General features: G+C 46.6%; 1 protein-coding gene across 1 annotated transcript; it reads left to right on the top strand.

The window, feature by feature from the left end:
- Positions 4,142-16,876, top strand: B2M (beta-2-microglobulin; the record flags this gene model as incomplete). The annotated part of the gene is given in 5 exon segments (NM_213978.1): positions 4,142-4,153; positions 11,104-11,186; positions 14,887-15,162; positions 15,730-15,757; positions 16,762-16,876. Coding segments are annotated over 3 exon segments (357 nt in total). The 3' UTR covers positions 15,744-15,757; positions 16,762-16,876.

The raw sequence follows: 17,135 nt of genomic DNA, 5'->3' as shown, positions 1-17,135 counted from the left end.
TGTGTGTGTGTATATATATATATATATAAAGAGAGAGAGAGAGAAAAGAAAACCTGTCAAATTGTTTTCCAAAATAGTTGTGCAAGTTCACATTTCTGACAGGAGGGTATAAAGTTTTGGTTCTTCTACATTCTGGAAAATATTATTTGGAATACACATTCATAGTAGATAAAGTTTTACAAGTCATTAGGGAAAAAAAAAATCCATCTGCTCATCCCAATGCTGGAGGATAACACTAAAACTGTAGGAGAAAATGTCCTGATAAAAAGGCAGAAAGGAGAGACCCGGCCATGATGACTAAGCAAAGTCTAGCCAACTGCCCCAACCACCCCTCCTCCACACATCTTCTGTAAACTAGTTTTTGCATCTACTACCTTGCCTGACCTCACTCCAGTCCAACCAGCCAAGCATGGACCCAGAAGAGGTAGCCCATAAAAGCCTTGTGAAACCCTTCTTCGGTGTTCGGATGCTGGAGAGTGATTTCCTCTGAGCCCGCTGGCGTAATAAATCTGAGTTCTCCTGTAGGGGAAAATGTCCTGACAAAAAGGTCGAAAGGAGACACCCCAGCCATGATAACTAAGCAAAATCTGGCCAAACTGCCCCAACCCAGCCAACTACCTCTAATCACCCCTCCCCCACACATCTGCTTCTGTAAAACTTACCCCCACATCTATTACTTTGCCAGTTCTCACTCCAGTCCGCCAAGCATGGACCTGGAAGAACTAGCCCATAAAAGCCTTGTGAAACCCCTCTTTGGGGCTCAGACTCTGGAGAGTGATCTCCTCTGAGCCCGCTGGCGTAATAAACCTGAGTTCTCCAACTCTCCAAGTGCTCACTTAGTTTCTCGCCAGGTAAAAGAGCTGATCCACTGCAGCCACAGAGCTGCTGGAGCTGGTACACTCCGGCCTTGGGCTGCTGACAGCCACTGCAACATTTCTGGAGGCCCCAGAGAGATTCCAACCGTTCTGACCCCTTGAGCCACTGGAATAGAGGCAAGGCCGCCCGGGAGCCTCAAACCCAATGAGGCGGCACATCACCTGATGGTATTCTGGGTCCTCCTTTGTGAGTGGCATTCCTGACTCCCAGGTGACCAAACCCCGACTGGACTCAGTGGAGAGACAGACCAACTCACCAGAAAGGCATCCGGACAAGGTAAGGCCCCGGGGCAAACCCCAGTCAGGTCCTGCCCCAGTGGGCAGAAGAGGGGACTGATCACCCTCTTAGGGAGACTCTCCCCCTCCAGAAACTGTGCCTGACCAGAGTAGTAGTCCTAGTGCTCCAGAGCCAAAGCAGAGGAACCTCTTGCTTGGGTGGAGCAACTGTCGGGCATAGCCAATCGAAAGTTGTGCTTGATCAAGCTACTAGTTAGGAACTCCCAGGGAGTGGGAGGCATTGTGATAACCTCTGAGTGCATGTGAGAGTGAATGAGCGGCCTGATTCGCTTGCACTTCAGGTTCGAATTTGTGACTCCATGGTCTTAGCAGTTACGGAGTCCGGAGTCCAAGTGGGTCCTAACCTGCAGTCCGAGTGGGTCCTCATACGGCTTATGGCTGAAGCAGACTCTGGGGGTTCTCTTCCCTCCCTGTGAGTCCAATCCAAGTTCAGGGCTTATATGAACAAGCAAATTGCTAAGAGGCACCTAAACTCCTGAGAGGGGGGCGGTCAGGCAGACATTCTGAGAAGGGGGCATGCTCCCTTGTTTTGTCTGTGTCACTTGCACAGGGCAGCCACATGGGGTGGGACCTAACCCAGAAACCCATGAGCCAGAGACCCTGTGCTCCCGTCTTGTGAGACATAACTTCCTCTGAGGAGATAATCTAACTTGACCTTGCCCCTGGGCCTCCAGGAACTCCTGGCCCAGATTCCAAACCAGCCATGGGACTGCCCATTTTGTCAGTTCACTTAGGCCCAGGATCTGAGTAATGGAGACAAGACTGTCATCCCCGTCTCAGTTCAGGGTATAGGGAGGATTGAGTACCAGGTCCCCTGTCCTTTGCCCAAAACATTAGAAGTTGTCTGAGAGTGCCTTCCCGAGACTGGGGGCCCAGATGGATCAGAGATATTGCAACAAAGCAGGTGTTATCCCTGGTCATAGAGCGAGCTGAGTGGGAGCTGTCTTGCTTTCAAGAGTGGCGGAGGCAAAGCTACTGGGGATACTGCTCACTAGGTCAGAGAAGGTCTCATAATATCAGGCCATAGACAAGATCCACAGAAAGACACCAGGGGTTCGCCCAAGTCTAAATCCATGGTTGTAGACTGTGTGATCAAAGATTTCAAAAAGGGATTTTCTGAAGATTATGGTATAAAACTAACCTGATCTTTCATCACGTCCTTTGCTATTGCCCCTGTGGGGGCAAAGGAAATAGACTTCTAGATGCTAAGACCATCCTGAGTTGCCACCAGGCCTGTGGGGAAAAGGAGTTCATAGCTAGTATTCATCCAATTTAGGCCAAGTGTTTAGCCTCAGAGCCTCAGCATAGTCAGTTTGGCTTTCTGCTGTTCATCCAATTTACCTGTTAACTGTGGCTTAGAAACTTTCCTAATATTAATAGAGGGCATGTCATAGTGAGCATCTTAGGATTCGAAAACTCAGGGCAGGGCCTGTATGCCTGGGTTTTCTTTACTTCTGTCCAGAGACAGGCAATAGGCAGGGATGATGGGAAAACAGACTACACTGGTAAAGAGTGGTTAATTCCAGTCAGCCTGAGGTTGGATGGGACATTTGACCACTAATGTCTAGCTGATCCATATAAGAGAGGGGATGCCCTCACATAACCAAGAAGGGACAATAGGCACTGGATGCTGATCTTTTCTCTTTTTTGGATGGGAGACACATCCTCCTTTGACATGTGCCTTGAAGAACTGGAAAAAGTTTGACATTTAATTTTTTTTGAACAAAAGCCTGGCCACTATATAATCTGTCAGATGGAGAGTGATGGCTGTCTGAAAGCTCTCTAGCTTATAATACTATTCTTCAATTAGCCAGAAGTTAATGAGCCTTCTCCAATACTGCTCAAGGCTCCTCCTCTCCCCCCTCCAGCGCCAAAGTTATATATCTCTCTACTCCCTTTACAAGAAGTAGCAAACAGAGAATGGGGACCAAATACAGGCCCATACACCTATTTCACTTCCGGACTTAAGGCAAATAAAAACAGATTTGGGAAAATTTGCTGATGACCCAGATATATTGAGGTCTTTCAGGGTCTCATGCAGTTCTTTGAGTTAGCCTGGAAGGATGTCATGTTATTATGAAAACAGACATTGAGTATAGGTGGAAAAAATACATAAAGTCTTCAAAACTGCTCAAAGCTGGGGAAGATGAATGGAATGATGCTATAAATGCCAGAGGCGGATTAGAAGATGAATGAACAAGATTCCCCACAGGGTGTCAGGCAGTTCCTATGAGCGATCCCAATTGGTCTGTTGATGAGGGAGATAACCATAATTGGCATAGAAATCATTTTATTACTTGTATAGTTGAGGGATTAAAAGCCTCATGAGTAAAGCCTATTAAAAACTATCAGAGGTTTACTAGGAGAACAAGAGAGTCCATCAGCTTTCTTAGAAAGACTCAGAAAGGCATTGAGAAAACATACACCAAGGAACCCAGAAACAATGGAGGGCTGAATAATTCTTAAGGATAAATTCATAGCTCAATTGGTGCCAGATAAATGGAGAAAGCTCCAAAAATTGGCTTTTGGCCCTGGTCAGGACCTGGAGCACCTCCTCAGAGTAGGAACTCAAGTATGTTATAATCGGGGCCAGGAAGAATGAAAGGAGAACAAGAGGAGAGACAGAAAAGGCTGAGGCTCTAGTTATGGCACTACAGGGAGTCAACCTGGGAGTTTCAAGGTGAAAGGACTAGGGCAGAGACCTATGCCCAGAGCCTGTTTCCTCTGTGGAAAAGAGGGACCCTTTAAAGGGGAATGCCGCAAGACTCAGACCATAGCACCTAGGCCATGCCCCATATGTTGGGGAGATCACAGGAAGAGCGACTGCCCCTGAAGATGAAGGTCTCTGGGGTTGACCCCTCAAGACTGAAGGGACATTTCCATAATAGCTCCTATCCTTATCACCACTCAGGAGCCCTGGGTGACTCTAAAAGAGGAAGACAGCCTATTGACTTCCTCCTGAATACGGGAACCACTTTTCAGTCCTCCTCTCCAATCCTGGGCCCCTCCCTCACGCATCTGCCACATTAATATTTCTGGCAAGCCAGTTACAAAATTTTTTACACAACCTTTGATCTGTGACTGGGAATCCATTTTCTTCTCTCATGACTTTCTGATTGTTCCAGAGAGTCCAACTCCTCTTTTAGAAAGAGATATTTTGTAAGAGGTTAAAGCTTCAACTCACATGGCAATGGAGGATTTCCCATCATGGCGCAGCAGAAACAAATCTGACTAGGAACCATGACATTGCAGGTTCAATCCATGGCTTTGCTCAGTGGGTTGGGGATCCAGCGCTCAGGTGAGCTGTGGTATAGATTACAGATGTGGCTCAGATCCCAAGTTGCTATGGCTGTGGCATAGGCTGGCGGCTTCAGCTATGATTGAACCCCTGGCCTGGGAACCTCCATATGCTGTGGGTGCGGCCCTAAAAAAAAAAAAAAAAAAAAAAAAAAGGCACAGGGCAATGGATCCTACTCAAGGTTTATGCCTGCCTTCAATGGAAGTATATATTGACCCAGAAGTCTGGGCCATAGGAGGAAACATAGGAAGAGCAAAGGATACTCAACTGGTGGAAATAAGTCTTAAAGACCAGAATTTCTTTCTTTGCCAAAAGAAGTATCATCTGAGACCCAAGGCATGACAGGCACTTATCCCAATTATAGGAAGCATAAGAGAACAGATTATTAACTGAATGTATCAGCCCTTGTAACACTCCTATATTGGGAGTGCAAAAACTTAACAGGGATTGGCTCCTCGTACAAGACCTTTGTCTAATAAATGAGACACTGGTCCCATTACATCCAATGGTGTCCAATCCCTACACTCTTCTTTCCCAAATTCCAGAAACAGCAGCATGGGTTACTCTATTTGATTTAAAAGACGCCTTTATTTTGCATTTCCTTGACTAAGGCTTTGCATATATAAATTCTTAAAATATGGGAGATAACTAACTGGCCAGAATTAATTTTAGGTTCAAGTAAACTGGGAAATATTCAGCACTAAATTAATATCTGAAATTAGAATTGAAGTTTGCTGATCTAATTAACACATACATGTCATTACAGCTGTCAACATTAGGTATAATATCTTATCATACCTAGGTTTAACAGAAGTCAAATGAGACACTGAGACATCAGTTACTAAACAGAAACTAAAGGTATTTAGAATGATTAATCGATATGATCAGTGCCACCCTGAGATGGTCTCTATAAGAAAAACATGTGTTTTTGGAAATTATAAAGGACAGTCCGTGGTTGCTTTAGAAAAGTAGAATGTGTGTGCTTTCAATATAGAAGAAATGAGGAATGGAATTTCATTTTATTAAGGCAAAAGAAAGATAGTCTGTCTTTAGCTGATTGCTCTGGTTGGAAAATAAGGGACAGACTAATATGGACACAGAAAGTGATACGGGGCATGTGGGAAGTGGACACTGAGAAGAGAATTTTGTGCATGGTGGTGACTGTTTAGAATATATGTAAGTTAACTTGAAAAGTAAGTTGATGCCATAAATCATGCTCCTCACAAGGACATAAGGTAGCTTTCAATTACATGCTGACCAAGGCATACAAATATTTCATAACCAGCCAGAGAAATCAGAAAAATCATACAAGTTACCTGTGCTATTTTAAAATCTAAATGTTGTATTCCTGATTGTTCACAGAATGTGTCGAATTCCCTGCTAGATCTTCAACAATAGATTCATGAGATGTCCTATCCAGCTCCAGCTTTTGCAGCTGCCCAGTGGAACCAGCTGATCTTCTCCTCCTGGTGAAAATATTTCTTCACCATATTCATTGTGATCTTGATCCTTTTATTCAGACCCTGTATAATTAATTATATGATGTATTTCTCGCATCATTACATCCTGATTAAAAGCTATCAACCTTAAAATGTTGATAGAAGGGGTACCCAAAGCAATGTATCAAAGCCCACTTGACTGTCCCATGAGTGGAGACCTAACTGCTTTCCCTAATGACCCCCCCTCCCTTTTTTTGTGTTTTCTAGGGCCACACCTGACCTGCGGCATATGTAGGTTCCAGGCTAGGGGTCTAATCAGAGCTGTAGCTGCCAAGTCTATGCCACAGCCACAGCAACGCAGGATCCGAGCAGCGTCTGCAACCTACACCACAGCTCATGGCAACGCTGGATCCTTAACCCACTGGGCAAGGCCAAGGATCGAATCTGCAACCTCATGGTTCTTAGTCGGATTCATTAAACACTGTGCCACATCGGGAACTCCCCTAATGATGCCCCTTTTCAGCAGGAAGAAGTCAGAGTGGTCATCGCCCCTTTCCCCCACAGTTACAGTCTCCAACTCGGGGCAGAGGGATTGAGGAAGAATATTAATTCAGGTAGTCGGTGTAGAACATGGGCTTCGATACATTCTTTGATGTGGCTATTGATTAGCATTTGTAAATTCAGGGTCGGATAGCAACCCCAACTGCTATAAAGGTTACAGATATTACCCCATGGATCCATCACACCAGAATCAAGAAGGCTGCATCTGCTGCTGACAAAGACACCTGGGAGGCTGTACAGCACCTTGAGAATCCCCTCAAGGTTAAGTTCCAGAGACTCCCTTCGCCATCATCAGAGAGAGCTAAGCCCTGCTCTGGCCACCACTGGAAGCTGGTCAGTCTACGCACGGTAGAAGCCTGAGGAATTCCGTGTGAGACTTAACTTGAACACGTTCTGGTGGGGACGTTAGCCATTGAAATCACCCTAACCCTTGTACTTGAAGTTGGGAATTGGAAGAGGGCCCTAGGTTGTTTATTTGTGTGGTGTATCTTCTGACTCCCGGTACAATGGGAGTTCCCCTCATCCCTGGTTAACAAACAAAATGAGGGGGCTCTTCACCTTAATAATAGCCTATATGACCAACAAAAAGATCCAAGTTCCCCCACCCATGGAGTTCAATAGTGTTTCAAATGTCAAAATTGGTATACAAGACTGATTGTTGGGCATGATTGCATGAGAATGACCCTATAGGGGTACGAGACATTGAGGTCAAGGCTCACCCCACAGCCATAGAAGACCCCATCAAGCTGGAAGGAACACTAGGTGGATTCACCTACACATTACACACAGAGGTAAGTAACACTGCCATCATCCACACCCTGCTCTCCAGCACCAGCATCACCATCAATCCATCAATCCAGTAGTCTGCTGAAAGACCTAAAACTGGAGCAGGCAGAGCCATGGTGATACCCAGAATGAGGCTGGCCCACGGGGATACTTAGCATGTTAGTGGGAAAACAGCCTCTCTTTTCAAAACCGAGGGGTAGGACATTCTATCTTTAGAGGATTATTTTGGTTTGCTGGAGTACCTCTATTAGAGAGATCAGTACTTAACCTGACTATAATGGTTCAAGAGTCTTGGAAGGCCACTGGAGCAGCCATAAAAGCCCAACAAAAACTGGACTCCTGGCGGAGGTGGCATTGCAAAACAGGAGAGGACTCATCTGCTATATTTGTTTAGATCTTTTAAAATTGGTTTTCAATTTTGTTTTGTTTAGTTTGGTTTGGTTTGGTTTTTTGCTTTTTGCTTTTTAGGGCTGTAGGTGTGGCTTATGGAAGTTCCTAGGCTAGGGGTCAAGTTGGAACTTTAGCTGCCAGCCTACACCAGAGCCACAGCAATGAGGGAACTGAGCCAAGTCTGCAACCTACACCACAGCTCACAGCAATGCATGATACTTAACCCACTGAGCAAGGCCAGAGATTGAATCTGAATCCTCATGGATATTACTTTGATTTGTTACCCCTGAGTCACAACAGGAACTCCAAAATTGGTTTTCTAAGCAAATAGGTCAGATCCTATCTTTAAAGAATTTTAAGTATAATAGCAGTTGTCTGTGATGTAGTAAACACAGAATTTAGAGGTGACCTCCAGCCCTGTCTCTTCCTGTACTCCCAGGGCACTAGAAAACAATTCAACACCAACTATCCAGGCCTTAAGAGCCTTAAATGAGTTAACGACAAACAAACACATGAGAGGGGCAGGACTGTCTTTACGCATGACTATGTGCCTAACAACTACCCTTGTATTTCAAAAGAGTTCTAGGTAGAGCCCGTAGAAAAACTAGGTAAATAGCATCAATAATCCTGGTACATCTGTTAATCATTGCACAACATTCTCTGTGGGCTAGGACTCCCTGAGGCTCTCCCTGTGCATTATTTCCCTTCACCAGGGCTTCGGAGAGGATCCCACTTTCTCTGGTGTCCACACAACCTCCACAATAAAGATTATGAGAAGGTCTAAAAATATGTAAAAGAAATGAGGGTGACATTTGCTGGGCTCTTTGGGGAAGCAGGACCCAACTCCCTTCAGCTGCAAACCAGGGGATTTCCCAGGTTGCTGCTCCTCCCCACCCCCAGGGTCACTTCCTCTTCTGTTCCCCCAGGAAAGACCCTTGGACTTAGTCACCTTGGGATGGCAGCATCTTTTTATTCCACCTCTGGAAGGCAGGTTTTCTTAAGGAGTCTCTCTCTTAGCACTGACCGTCTTAGTCTATAAGTCTAACTTTTTGGGTTAGACCTAAATGTAGAAGCAAGCCAAATTCTCACTAAAATTGCCCAGGCCTCTATCCTCTAAGTGTCTGAGGCATGAATGACAATGGAATCAGACCAGTTTGAAATCTAGTACTTAGTCTTCATTTTTCTATCCATAAAAATAAACTAAGAGCTCCTGTTGCGGCTCAGTGGGTTAAAAACCCAACTAGTATACATTAGAACGTGGGTTGGATCCCTGGCTTCACTCAGTGGGTAAAGGATCCTGTATTGCTGCAAGCTGCAGCATAAATTGCAGATGCAGCTTAGATCTGGCTTTGCTGTGGCTGTAGCTGTGGCTGGCAGCTGCAGATCCCACTCAACCCTTAGCCTAGGAACTTCCATATGAACGAGGTGAGTCCCTGATGAGAAAAAACAGAAACAAACTTCTAGAGTTTATTCACAAATTCACAAGGAATGATGTCCTTCAAAAGGTCTGTAAGCTCTACTGCTGTAAGTTGTGACGGCTTTTATTTTTTACTGTCAGTGGTCAGTTCCTCCCAAATCAACTAGACAAAGAAAATGCAATAAATAGAAGATCTAAACAGACAGTTCTCCAAAGAAGACATACAGATGGCCGAGAAACACATGAAAGGATGTTCAACATCGCTCATTATTAGAGAGATGCAAATCAAAACCACTCTGAGGTACCACCTTACACCGACCAGAATGGCCATCATCCAAAAGTCTACAAAAAATAAGTGCTGGAAAGGGTGTGGAGACAAAGGAACCCTAGTACACAGTTGGTGGGACTGTAAATTGGTGCAACCACTGTGGAAAGCAGTATGGAGATTCCTCAGAAAACTAAACATAGAACTACCATTTGATCCAGCAATCCCACTCCTGGGCATCTACCCAGAGAAAACCATGACTCTCAAAGACACACGTACTCCGATGTTCATTGCAGCACTATTTACAATAGCCCAAACATGGAAACAACCTAAATGTCCATCAACAGAGGAGTGGATTAAGAAGATGTGGGCCATATACACAATGGAATATTACTCAGCCATCAAAAAGAACGAAATACCAGCATTTTTGGCAACATGGATGGACCTAGAAACTATCATGCTAAGTGAAGTCAGCCATACAATGAGACACCAACATCAAATGCTTTCACTGACATGTGGAATCTGAAAAAAGGACAGACTGAACTTCTTTGCAGAACAGATGCTGACTCACAGACATTGAAAAACTTGTGGTCTCCAGAGGAGACAGTTTGGGGGGTGGGGGATGTGCTTGGGCTGTGGGATGGGAATCCTGTGAAATCAGATTGTTATGAACATTATACAACCACAGATGTGATAAATTCATTTGTGTAATAAAATAAAAAAATTTAAAAAGTAAAATGCAATAAGTAAACCAAACATAATGGAAAAAATAAATATCATTAAAAAAAAGAAAATGCAATAAAGAAAATTACATAAACAACAGAGGCAAGATACAGGCAAGACTTTGTTGGCACAGGGCTTTCCAAAAAGAACTTTTCCCTGGAGCGATTCAGGAAGCCAGAAGGTGCTCCTTCACTCTGGCTGGCTCTCTGAGCTGACCTAAGGAGGCTTCTCTGAGCTGTCCTCAGGAAGGCTCAGGAGGCCTGTCCAAAGAGTCCAAAAACCCCAGAGCGTATTTCTGGGCTGTAATTGTGAACCCATGTTCTGATTCTGCCCGGTACCATTCAGTCTCCGTCCTTAGCCTTAATTGTTTGGGGCTTCTGTTTTCCCGATTTAAAAAACCACAGTTTCGGGGAATTCCCGTTGTGGCTCAGTGGTTAACAAATCCAACAAGGAACCATGAGGTTGTGGGTTCGATCCCTGGCCTTGCTCAATGGATTAAGGATCCGGCGTTACCGTGAGCTGTGGTATGGGTTGCAGACTCGGCTGGGATCCCTCGTTGCTGTGGCTCTGGCGGAGGCCAGTGGCTACAGCTCCAATTAGACTCTTAGCCAGGGAACCGCCACATACCGCGGGAACGGCCTAGAAAAGGGAAAAAGACAAAAACAAAAAAACAAACGCACAGTTTCAGGGTTCCTAAATGCCTGGGGCTTGGTATGAAAGTCCCCCGGCATTTCTAGCGCTGATCTGAAAAGCGAACGTTGGTGCAAACTGCTTTGCTAGGGCAGAAGGCCCACGCTCCAGGCTTGGGTGCACCGCCCAGATTGGGGGACGACATACAGAGAGTGAATCCACCCAGTCCAACCTTTGCCTTCCTACGCATCATAAGACTTCTTGGAAAATGAAACTGAAAACGGGTAAGTCCCTCTTTCTAACCTGCTCGGGCAGCGCTCGCTAAGAGACGGGTGACGGGCCTGGCGGGCAGGGTTCTGATTGGCAGCCTGGACGTGGGCTATAAATGCGGGCAGGGAGCCGAGCTCTCATTCCACCGCCAGCACCGCTCCAGTAGCGATGGCTCCCCTCGTGGCCTTGGTCCTGCTCGGGCTGCTCTCACTGTCTGGCCTGGATGCGGTCGCGCGTGAGTCCTCCTCCTCCCCTCCCTCTTCCCTCTTCTACCAGCCCTGCCTCTCCCGCTCAAGCCATCGGGCACTCCGGGCGCTAACTCTGGGGGCACTCTGGGCACGAACGCTGGGGGGGTCAGGTCCCGCTCGCCAAGTTTCCCTTCCCGGCTCGGTGGACAAGCCCCGGGCTTCCTCGCTGTGGAGTCGGTGGGGTGGGCTAGGTGTGGGGACCGGGTGCGAGTCCAGCTTGTGTGGGCTCGGCGGAGGGAACCTCTGACACGCCGGTGCCTGGTGGGAAGCGGTAGACTCTCGGGGTGCGGGTAAGCTTCAGATCGACCGAGGTGGGGGAGGGGTTCTCTTCCGCTGCTCGGAGGGACTTCAGGCTCCCTAGGCGCACCTGGAGCAGAGGACCCGCTAGCGGGTCCCAAAGCGCAGGGGTGGGGCGGGCGAATGGGTGGAGTCGCCCCCAAGTCCAGGTCTGTCAATCGGCTGGGAGCCTGAGGGTCTTGAGCTTCGACCAGGCACCCGCCAGGTTCAGCTGCCCTTCTGTACTTTCCCCAAATATGTTTGCCATTTAATCGTGAAATGCGTCCTCGAGGCGAACAAGATGTCTTATCATCAGCACGTCACAGATGAGGAAAGGGAGGCACGAAGAGTTTTGAAGTAACTTAATTACACCGGGGACAAAGGGCAGACAGGGGAGCCAGACCGGAGCATTTGGCGGGGTTGTGTGCCCTTTGGCTGTAATCCGGGCGCTCTCCACATCCTTCTAGGGTGAGATTCTTGGGAGCAAGCTGGGCGCCATGGCCCCTGTTGCCTTTCTTCACAGAGGACTTCCTCTTTGGCTCCTTGCCTGGTTCTTTCTGCGATGAGCTGAGTCTGCTTTCAGTTTTGAGTAAGCGAAGGTTTATCAGTCAGAAGGTTTATCAGCCGCAAAACTCCAGATAGGAGTAATTAACATGCTCACCCAGGCTGTCTGTCAGGACACTGTGGAACTCCAGTACCTTCTACATACTCCGCAGTGTATCAGACCCTCAGATTTTTCTCACTCACAAAAGCCTTTGTGAAGTCGGGTTTTGTTTTGTTTTGTTTTGATCAAGAGAAAAAGGAACTTATACGTTGTTGACAATATAAAACATTATGTGTGTCATCACTGTTATTGATATTTGGTAGCGACTATGTAAGTCTTTCAAACAAACAAACAAACAAACAAACTGAGGAGTTCCCATGGTGACCAGGGGAAAGGAATCCGACTAGGAACCATGAGGTGGTGGGTTCAATCCCTGGCCTCAGTCAGTGAGTTAAGGACCCGCCGTTGCCGTGAGCTGTGGTGTAGGTCGCAGATGCAGCTGCGGCTGTGGTGTAGGCCAGCAACTGTAGCTCCAGTTCGACCCCCAGCCTGGGAACCTCCATGTGCCACAGGTGCAGCCCCCAAAAGCAAAAACAAAACAAAACAAAAACAAACAACCCCCCCTCGACATGAAAACTATCTTAATTTGATAATTTCCAAAATAATCCATGCCTGGAAGATACACAAGAATGTTTCTGGAAGACATATAAGAAAGTGTTAAGTGGGAATGCCTGTGGGGTTGTATTTTGTGCTGTTTCCTGTGTGTGGATTTCATTTCACTGTGGGCATAAGTTAGTTGTTCAGTTTAGCTATAGAAACTCAGCTCTCCCAAAGTCACATAGCCAGCAGTGGCTGACCAGATTCTGCTATTGCTGCTTTCTTGGAAGAGATTATTGTGATGGTCTTGCAGAGACCACAAAGAGAGAACTCCAGGCAGGATGAACATGTGTTCTCATGACTTTAGCATTTATTATGTTCTAATTACTAGAAGCTCAAAAGCAAAGAGATTTCTGATTTATCTTCATTTTTAACTATGAAAACATATCAGGGCTTCGTGGTATTTGCAGTCTAGCTCTTGGTGGGACTAGGGACCTTTTCTTTGATGATGGGGTGTCTCTAGGCAGGTACATCTGGTCATTGACCAGGTACTACCCACCTCCCCACCTTCTGAACATGGAGGAAGAGATGACCTTTATAACCATGTACCCTGAATGTAGCTGTATTTAAAGGTGGGTTATTGACATGTAGAAGTGTCAGTCTGTATTTTTAGTAGCAGTAACACTTCTCTCCACTTTGAGAGAAACACTTAGACAACTGACAGTACTTTTTTCCCACATCCCCATGGAGGATCTAGTCATGCATCCCATGTTGGAAACCACTGTTCTACAGCATTATACAATATTGACAGCCTGGCAGATGATGGCAATCAACCTTGACATGCTGATTAAGAGTGGGAATCCCATTCTCACACACTTGGCCTTAATGGAGAGTATGTTTTCTCCCATTTGCTACAGTCCTCACCCTTCCCTGTTGTTCTTACCCATCCCAACTCACTCATTTAAGGTGTTTGCCAGCTCCTCTAGGCCTTTTGGTTCTGTTCCTTTGTTTTCTAGCTCATGAAATCAGGTACAAAGTCAGATTTGTCACATAGGCTCTGGACATAGTAAAAAGGTTGTGTTTTGTACAAACCTACTTTTTTTTTTTTTTTTTTTTTTTGTCTTTTTTGCCATTTTCTTGGGCTGCTCCCACGGCATATGGAGGTTCCCAGGCTAGGGGTCGAATCGGACTTGTAGCCACCGGCCTATGCCAGAGCCACAGCAACGCAGGGTCCGAGCCGTGTCTGCAACCTACACCACAGCTCACAGCAATGCCGGATCCTTAACCCACTGAGCAAAAGCCAGGGATCGAACCCGCAACCTCATGGTTCCTAGTCGGATTCATTAACCACTGCGCCACAACGGGAACTCCAAGTACAAACCTACTTTGAGTTGACTCTCTCAGGAACCTGAGCAAGGAGGTAGTAATAACAACACCTGCCACTTACAGAACAATTGCTGTGTGCCAGGCAGTGTACTAGGCACATACCGAGAGGTCTGTTGGATGTGGATCTAGGCAAGAGGCAAAAATGAAAGGAGTAAACATAAGGAAGAAAACTGACGGGGCTGAAACAGGGCACAATAATGTGAGTTTTTTGATGTGGCTACTCTGGAAGGTTGTGCAGTGAGAAATGAAGCATGAGAAGTAGGTGGGACCAAATCATGCAGACGCTGGAGTGAGCACGAATTCAGTGTCTGCTGAGGAGCCATGAGAAGCTCTTGGGAGCCTCACAGAAAGGTCCTTAACGATTTGGCACAATCTCCACTGACAGAAAAAGATGTTACTAGAAATCTGCTAGAAAAAAAGCCTAAAAGGCCTGTGTAGGGGAACTGTGTGGGCAAGTCACTACGTCAGGGTTTATCCCTCAAAACGGAGGCTGTGGAGTTCCTGCTGTGGTGCAACGGAAACGAATCCGACTGGTAACCATGAGGTTGGGAGTTCAATCCCTGGCCAAGCTCAGTGGGTTAAGGATCTGGTGTTACCATGAGCTGTGGTGTAGGCCAGCAGCTACACCACAGACCGGGCTCCGATCCTGCATTGCTGTGGCTGTGGTGTAAGCCAGCAGCTACAGCTCCCAATTCAACCCCTAGCCTGGCAACCTCCATATGCTGCAATGTGTAAAAATGGAAGCTCATTTGGCCTGAAGGGAAATGGGCTGGGAGAAATGGATGGCCAAGTTTAAACACTTGGTGCCTGACCTGGCTTTAGACACAGGTAGCCCCCGGTGAAATCCTCTGGCGTTTCATCTGTCTTTCCTTGATGTTCCTCAGGTCCCCCGAAGGTTCAGGTTTACTCACGCCACCCAGCGGAAAACGGAAAGCCAAATTACCTGAACTGCTATGTATCTGGGTTCCATCCGCCCCAGATTGAAATTGATTTGCTGAAAAACGGGGAGAAGATGAACGCGGAGCAGTCAGACCTGTCTTTCAGCAAGGACTGGTCTTTCTACCTTCTGGTCCACACTGAGTTCACTCCTAACGCTGTGGATCAGTATAGCTGCCGCGTGAAGCACGTGACTCTCGATAAGCCCAAGATAGTTAAGTGGGGTGAGTTTTCAAGTTCTTTCCTTCACTGCTGCCAACCGAATCTGAGCATAGCCACAGCAGAACGCTGCTCTGACCTAAAAGCATCTGCATCCTGGGATTATCAGGGACTTTATTAAAGCTCCGTCTAGTAGCACCTTCTGAGAGACCTCTGCTTGGCACAGTGCCTGAGACAGTGGTCTCCCTGCAGTGAGAGCAAGGAGCAGCAGCAGCAGCAGCAGCAGCACTTGCACAAGTGCACATGCACTTCCAACAGTTCTTCCCTAGTGGCTTCTTTGGCTTTCCTGACAGCCTCGGGGAGAGTCAGGACCAAGGAGAGTCTCAGGGAAGCACAGGCCTTGGTCTGTAAGCCCTGCTCTCCTGGTGCCCTCCAATCCTGGACCCCTCCAGTTGTCTGGCTGGGGTGGGATCTAGGCCACCAGGCAAGGTTGGGTCCTAACAAGGCGCTCATGGTCAGGGACGGGGGGCTCTCCTGCCAGTTGTATTATAACAGTTTCAGACACTTGTTAGTACACAGTATTTCAAAAGTAAACTTTAACTGTTTTCCTTTCTCCATTTTCTTTTGCATAGATCGAGACCACTAACCGGCATCACAGAGGTGAGTTTCTAACCTCACAGTGGTCTTTTTAAATGTCACTGTCCTGGGAACTATTATAGACAGCTCTAAGGTGCTGGCACTCACTGTCTGCAGGACATTAATCAAGGCATCAGTTCAGCAGGCAGAGAAGAATCCCATGGGGTCACATTCCCTCCTCCTGTGGAGTGGCGTGAGGAAGGCATGTGGCCCTGGGTGTGGCACTGCCAGCACCACGGACCCTCTAAAGGAAGGAGCCGCAGGGCTGCTGTGACAGGGCAGAGGCAGCATTTACCCACAGCACTCGCAAGGGTTTGCTCTTTCTTCTGCCATTTCTACACTGGGCATCTCTGGGCCTTCAAGAGGGAACCGTCCTTTCCTTTGCATGGCAGTTGCTTTGTTATTCAGCCACAAGCCAGGAGGGACCTGGTTCTGTAGACGTACCGTTTCTCAGCAGTGTGGGCACTATGTTTGCTTCTGGAGGCTCTCAGTCCAGTACAGGAGAGAAATGGAAACAGACTGTTGTAACTCAGTATAAAGATACTGCAGCCGATGTTTCCTGCAAGTAGCTCTAACTGCATGAAGCACGGAGGCATTCATTGGACACGTCTTTTGTGTCTTCGTTTGGAGTTTACAGGGGGATAATCCAGCTTTTCTGGGAAATTCTACTCCACAGGGAACCTTGGCACTGAAAACCTGTTCAGATTTCCTGTTACATCCTGGGCCTGGCCGATCAATGTGAGGAACATCAGAGAGTTTGGGTGCCCTTCCCAGAGAGACACAGTTTCTAAATGGTAGAGCCAGGATCTAATCTCTAATACCAGCATTCTTTCCTCTAAGGTTGTGGGAGAACCAGTGGGATAAACTAACTGGGTATGCTCTCTGTAAGGGGTCTGGAAGGTGGCTTGCAGCTACTTCTTTGACCCACAGTGATTCCTACAGCACAGGTTAGATAAATTGGTGGTGCTATCTGTAATTCAAATAAAATAAATGTATTTGCTAATTACGTTTTCTCCCCTTGTTTTCAGATTATGAAGATGCTGCATCTGGGTTGGATGAATCCAAATTCTGATTTGTTGCTTTTTAATACTGATAAGCTTTTATACTTTATGCACATAAATCAGAAATCGTATTGATGTTACCACAAATGTTGTCTTCTTTGTAATTCTACCTTGGGTGTAGTCTCCATGTTTAAACTGTCTGAGCAGGTAGATGTAGAGGGGGTGCTGGTAGCCTAGAGATGTGGAGGAAAGAATTTCAGGGTTAACATCAACATCTTGGTCAAATCTGAACTCTTCAGTGTTCTCTGAATACAAAACTGGATAATAAGTTAATTATGTTTAAGGTAAACCTCCAGGAGTTCCCATCGTGGCTCAGTGGTTAACGAATCCTAGGGACCATG

This window comes from Sus scrofa, chromosome 1 (assembly GCF_000003025.6).
Source record: "Sus scrofa isolate TJ Tabasco breed Duroc chromosome 1, Sscrofa11.1, whole genome shotgun sequence".
In the NCBI taxonomy this organism is placed as follows: domain Eukaryota; kingdom Metazoa; phylum Chordata; class Mammalia; order Artiodactyla; family Suidae; genus Sus; species Sus scrofa.
The sequence above is the reverse complement of the archived record's forward strand: the minus strand, read 5'-3'. Positions and strand labels throughout refer to the sequence as shown.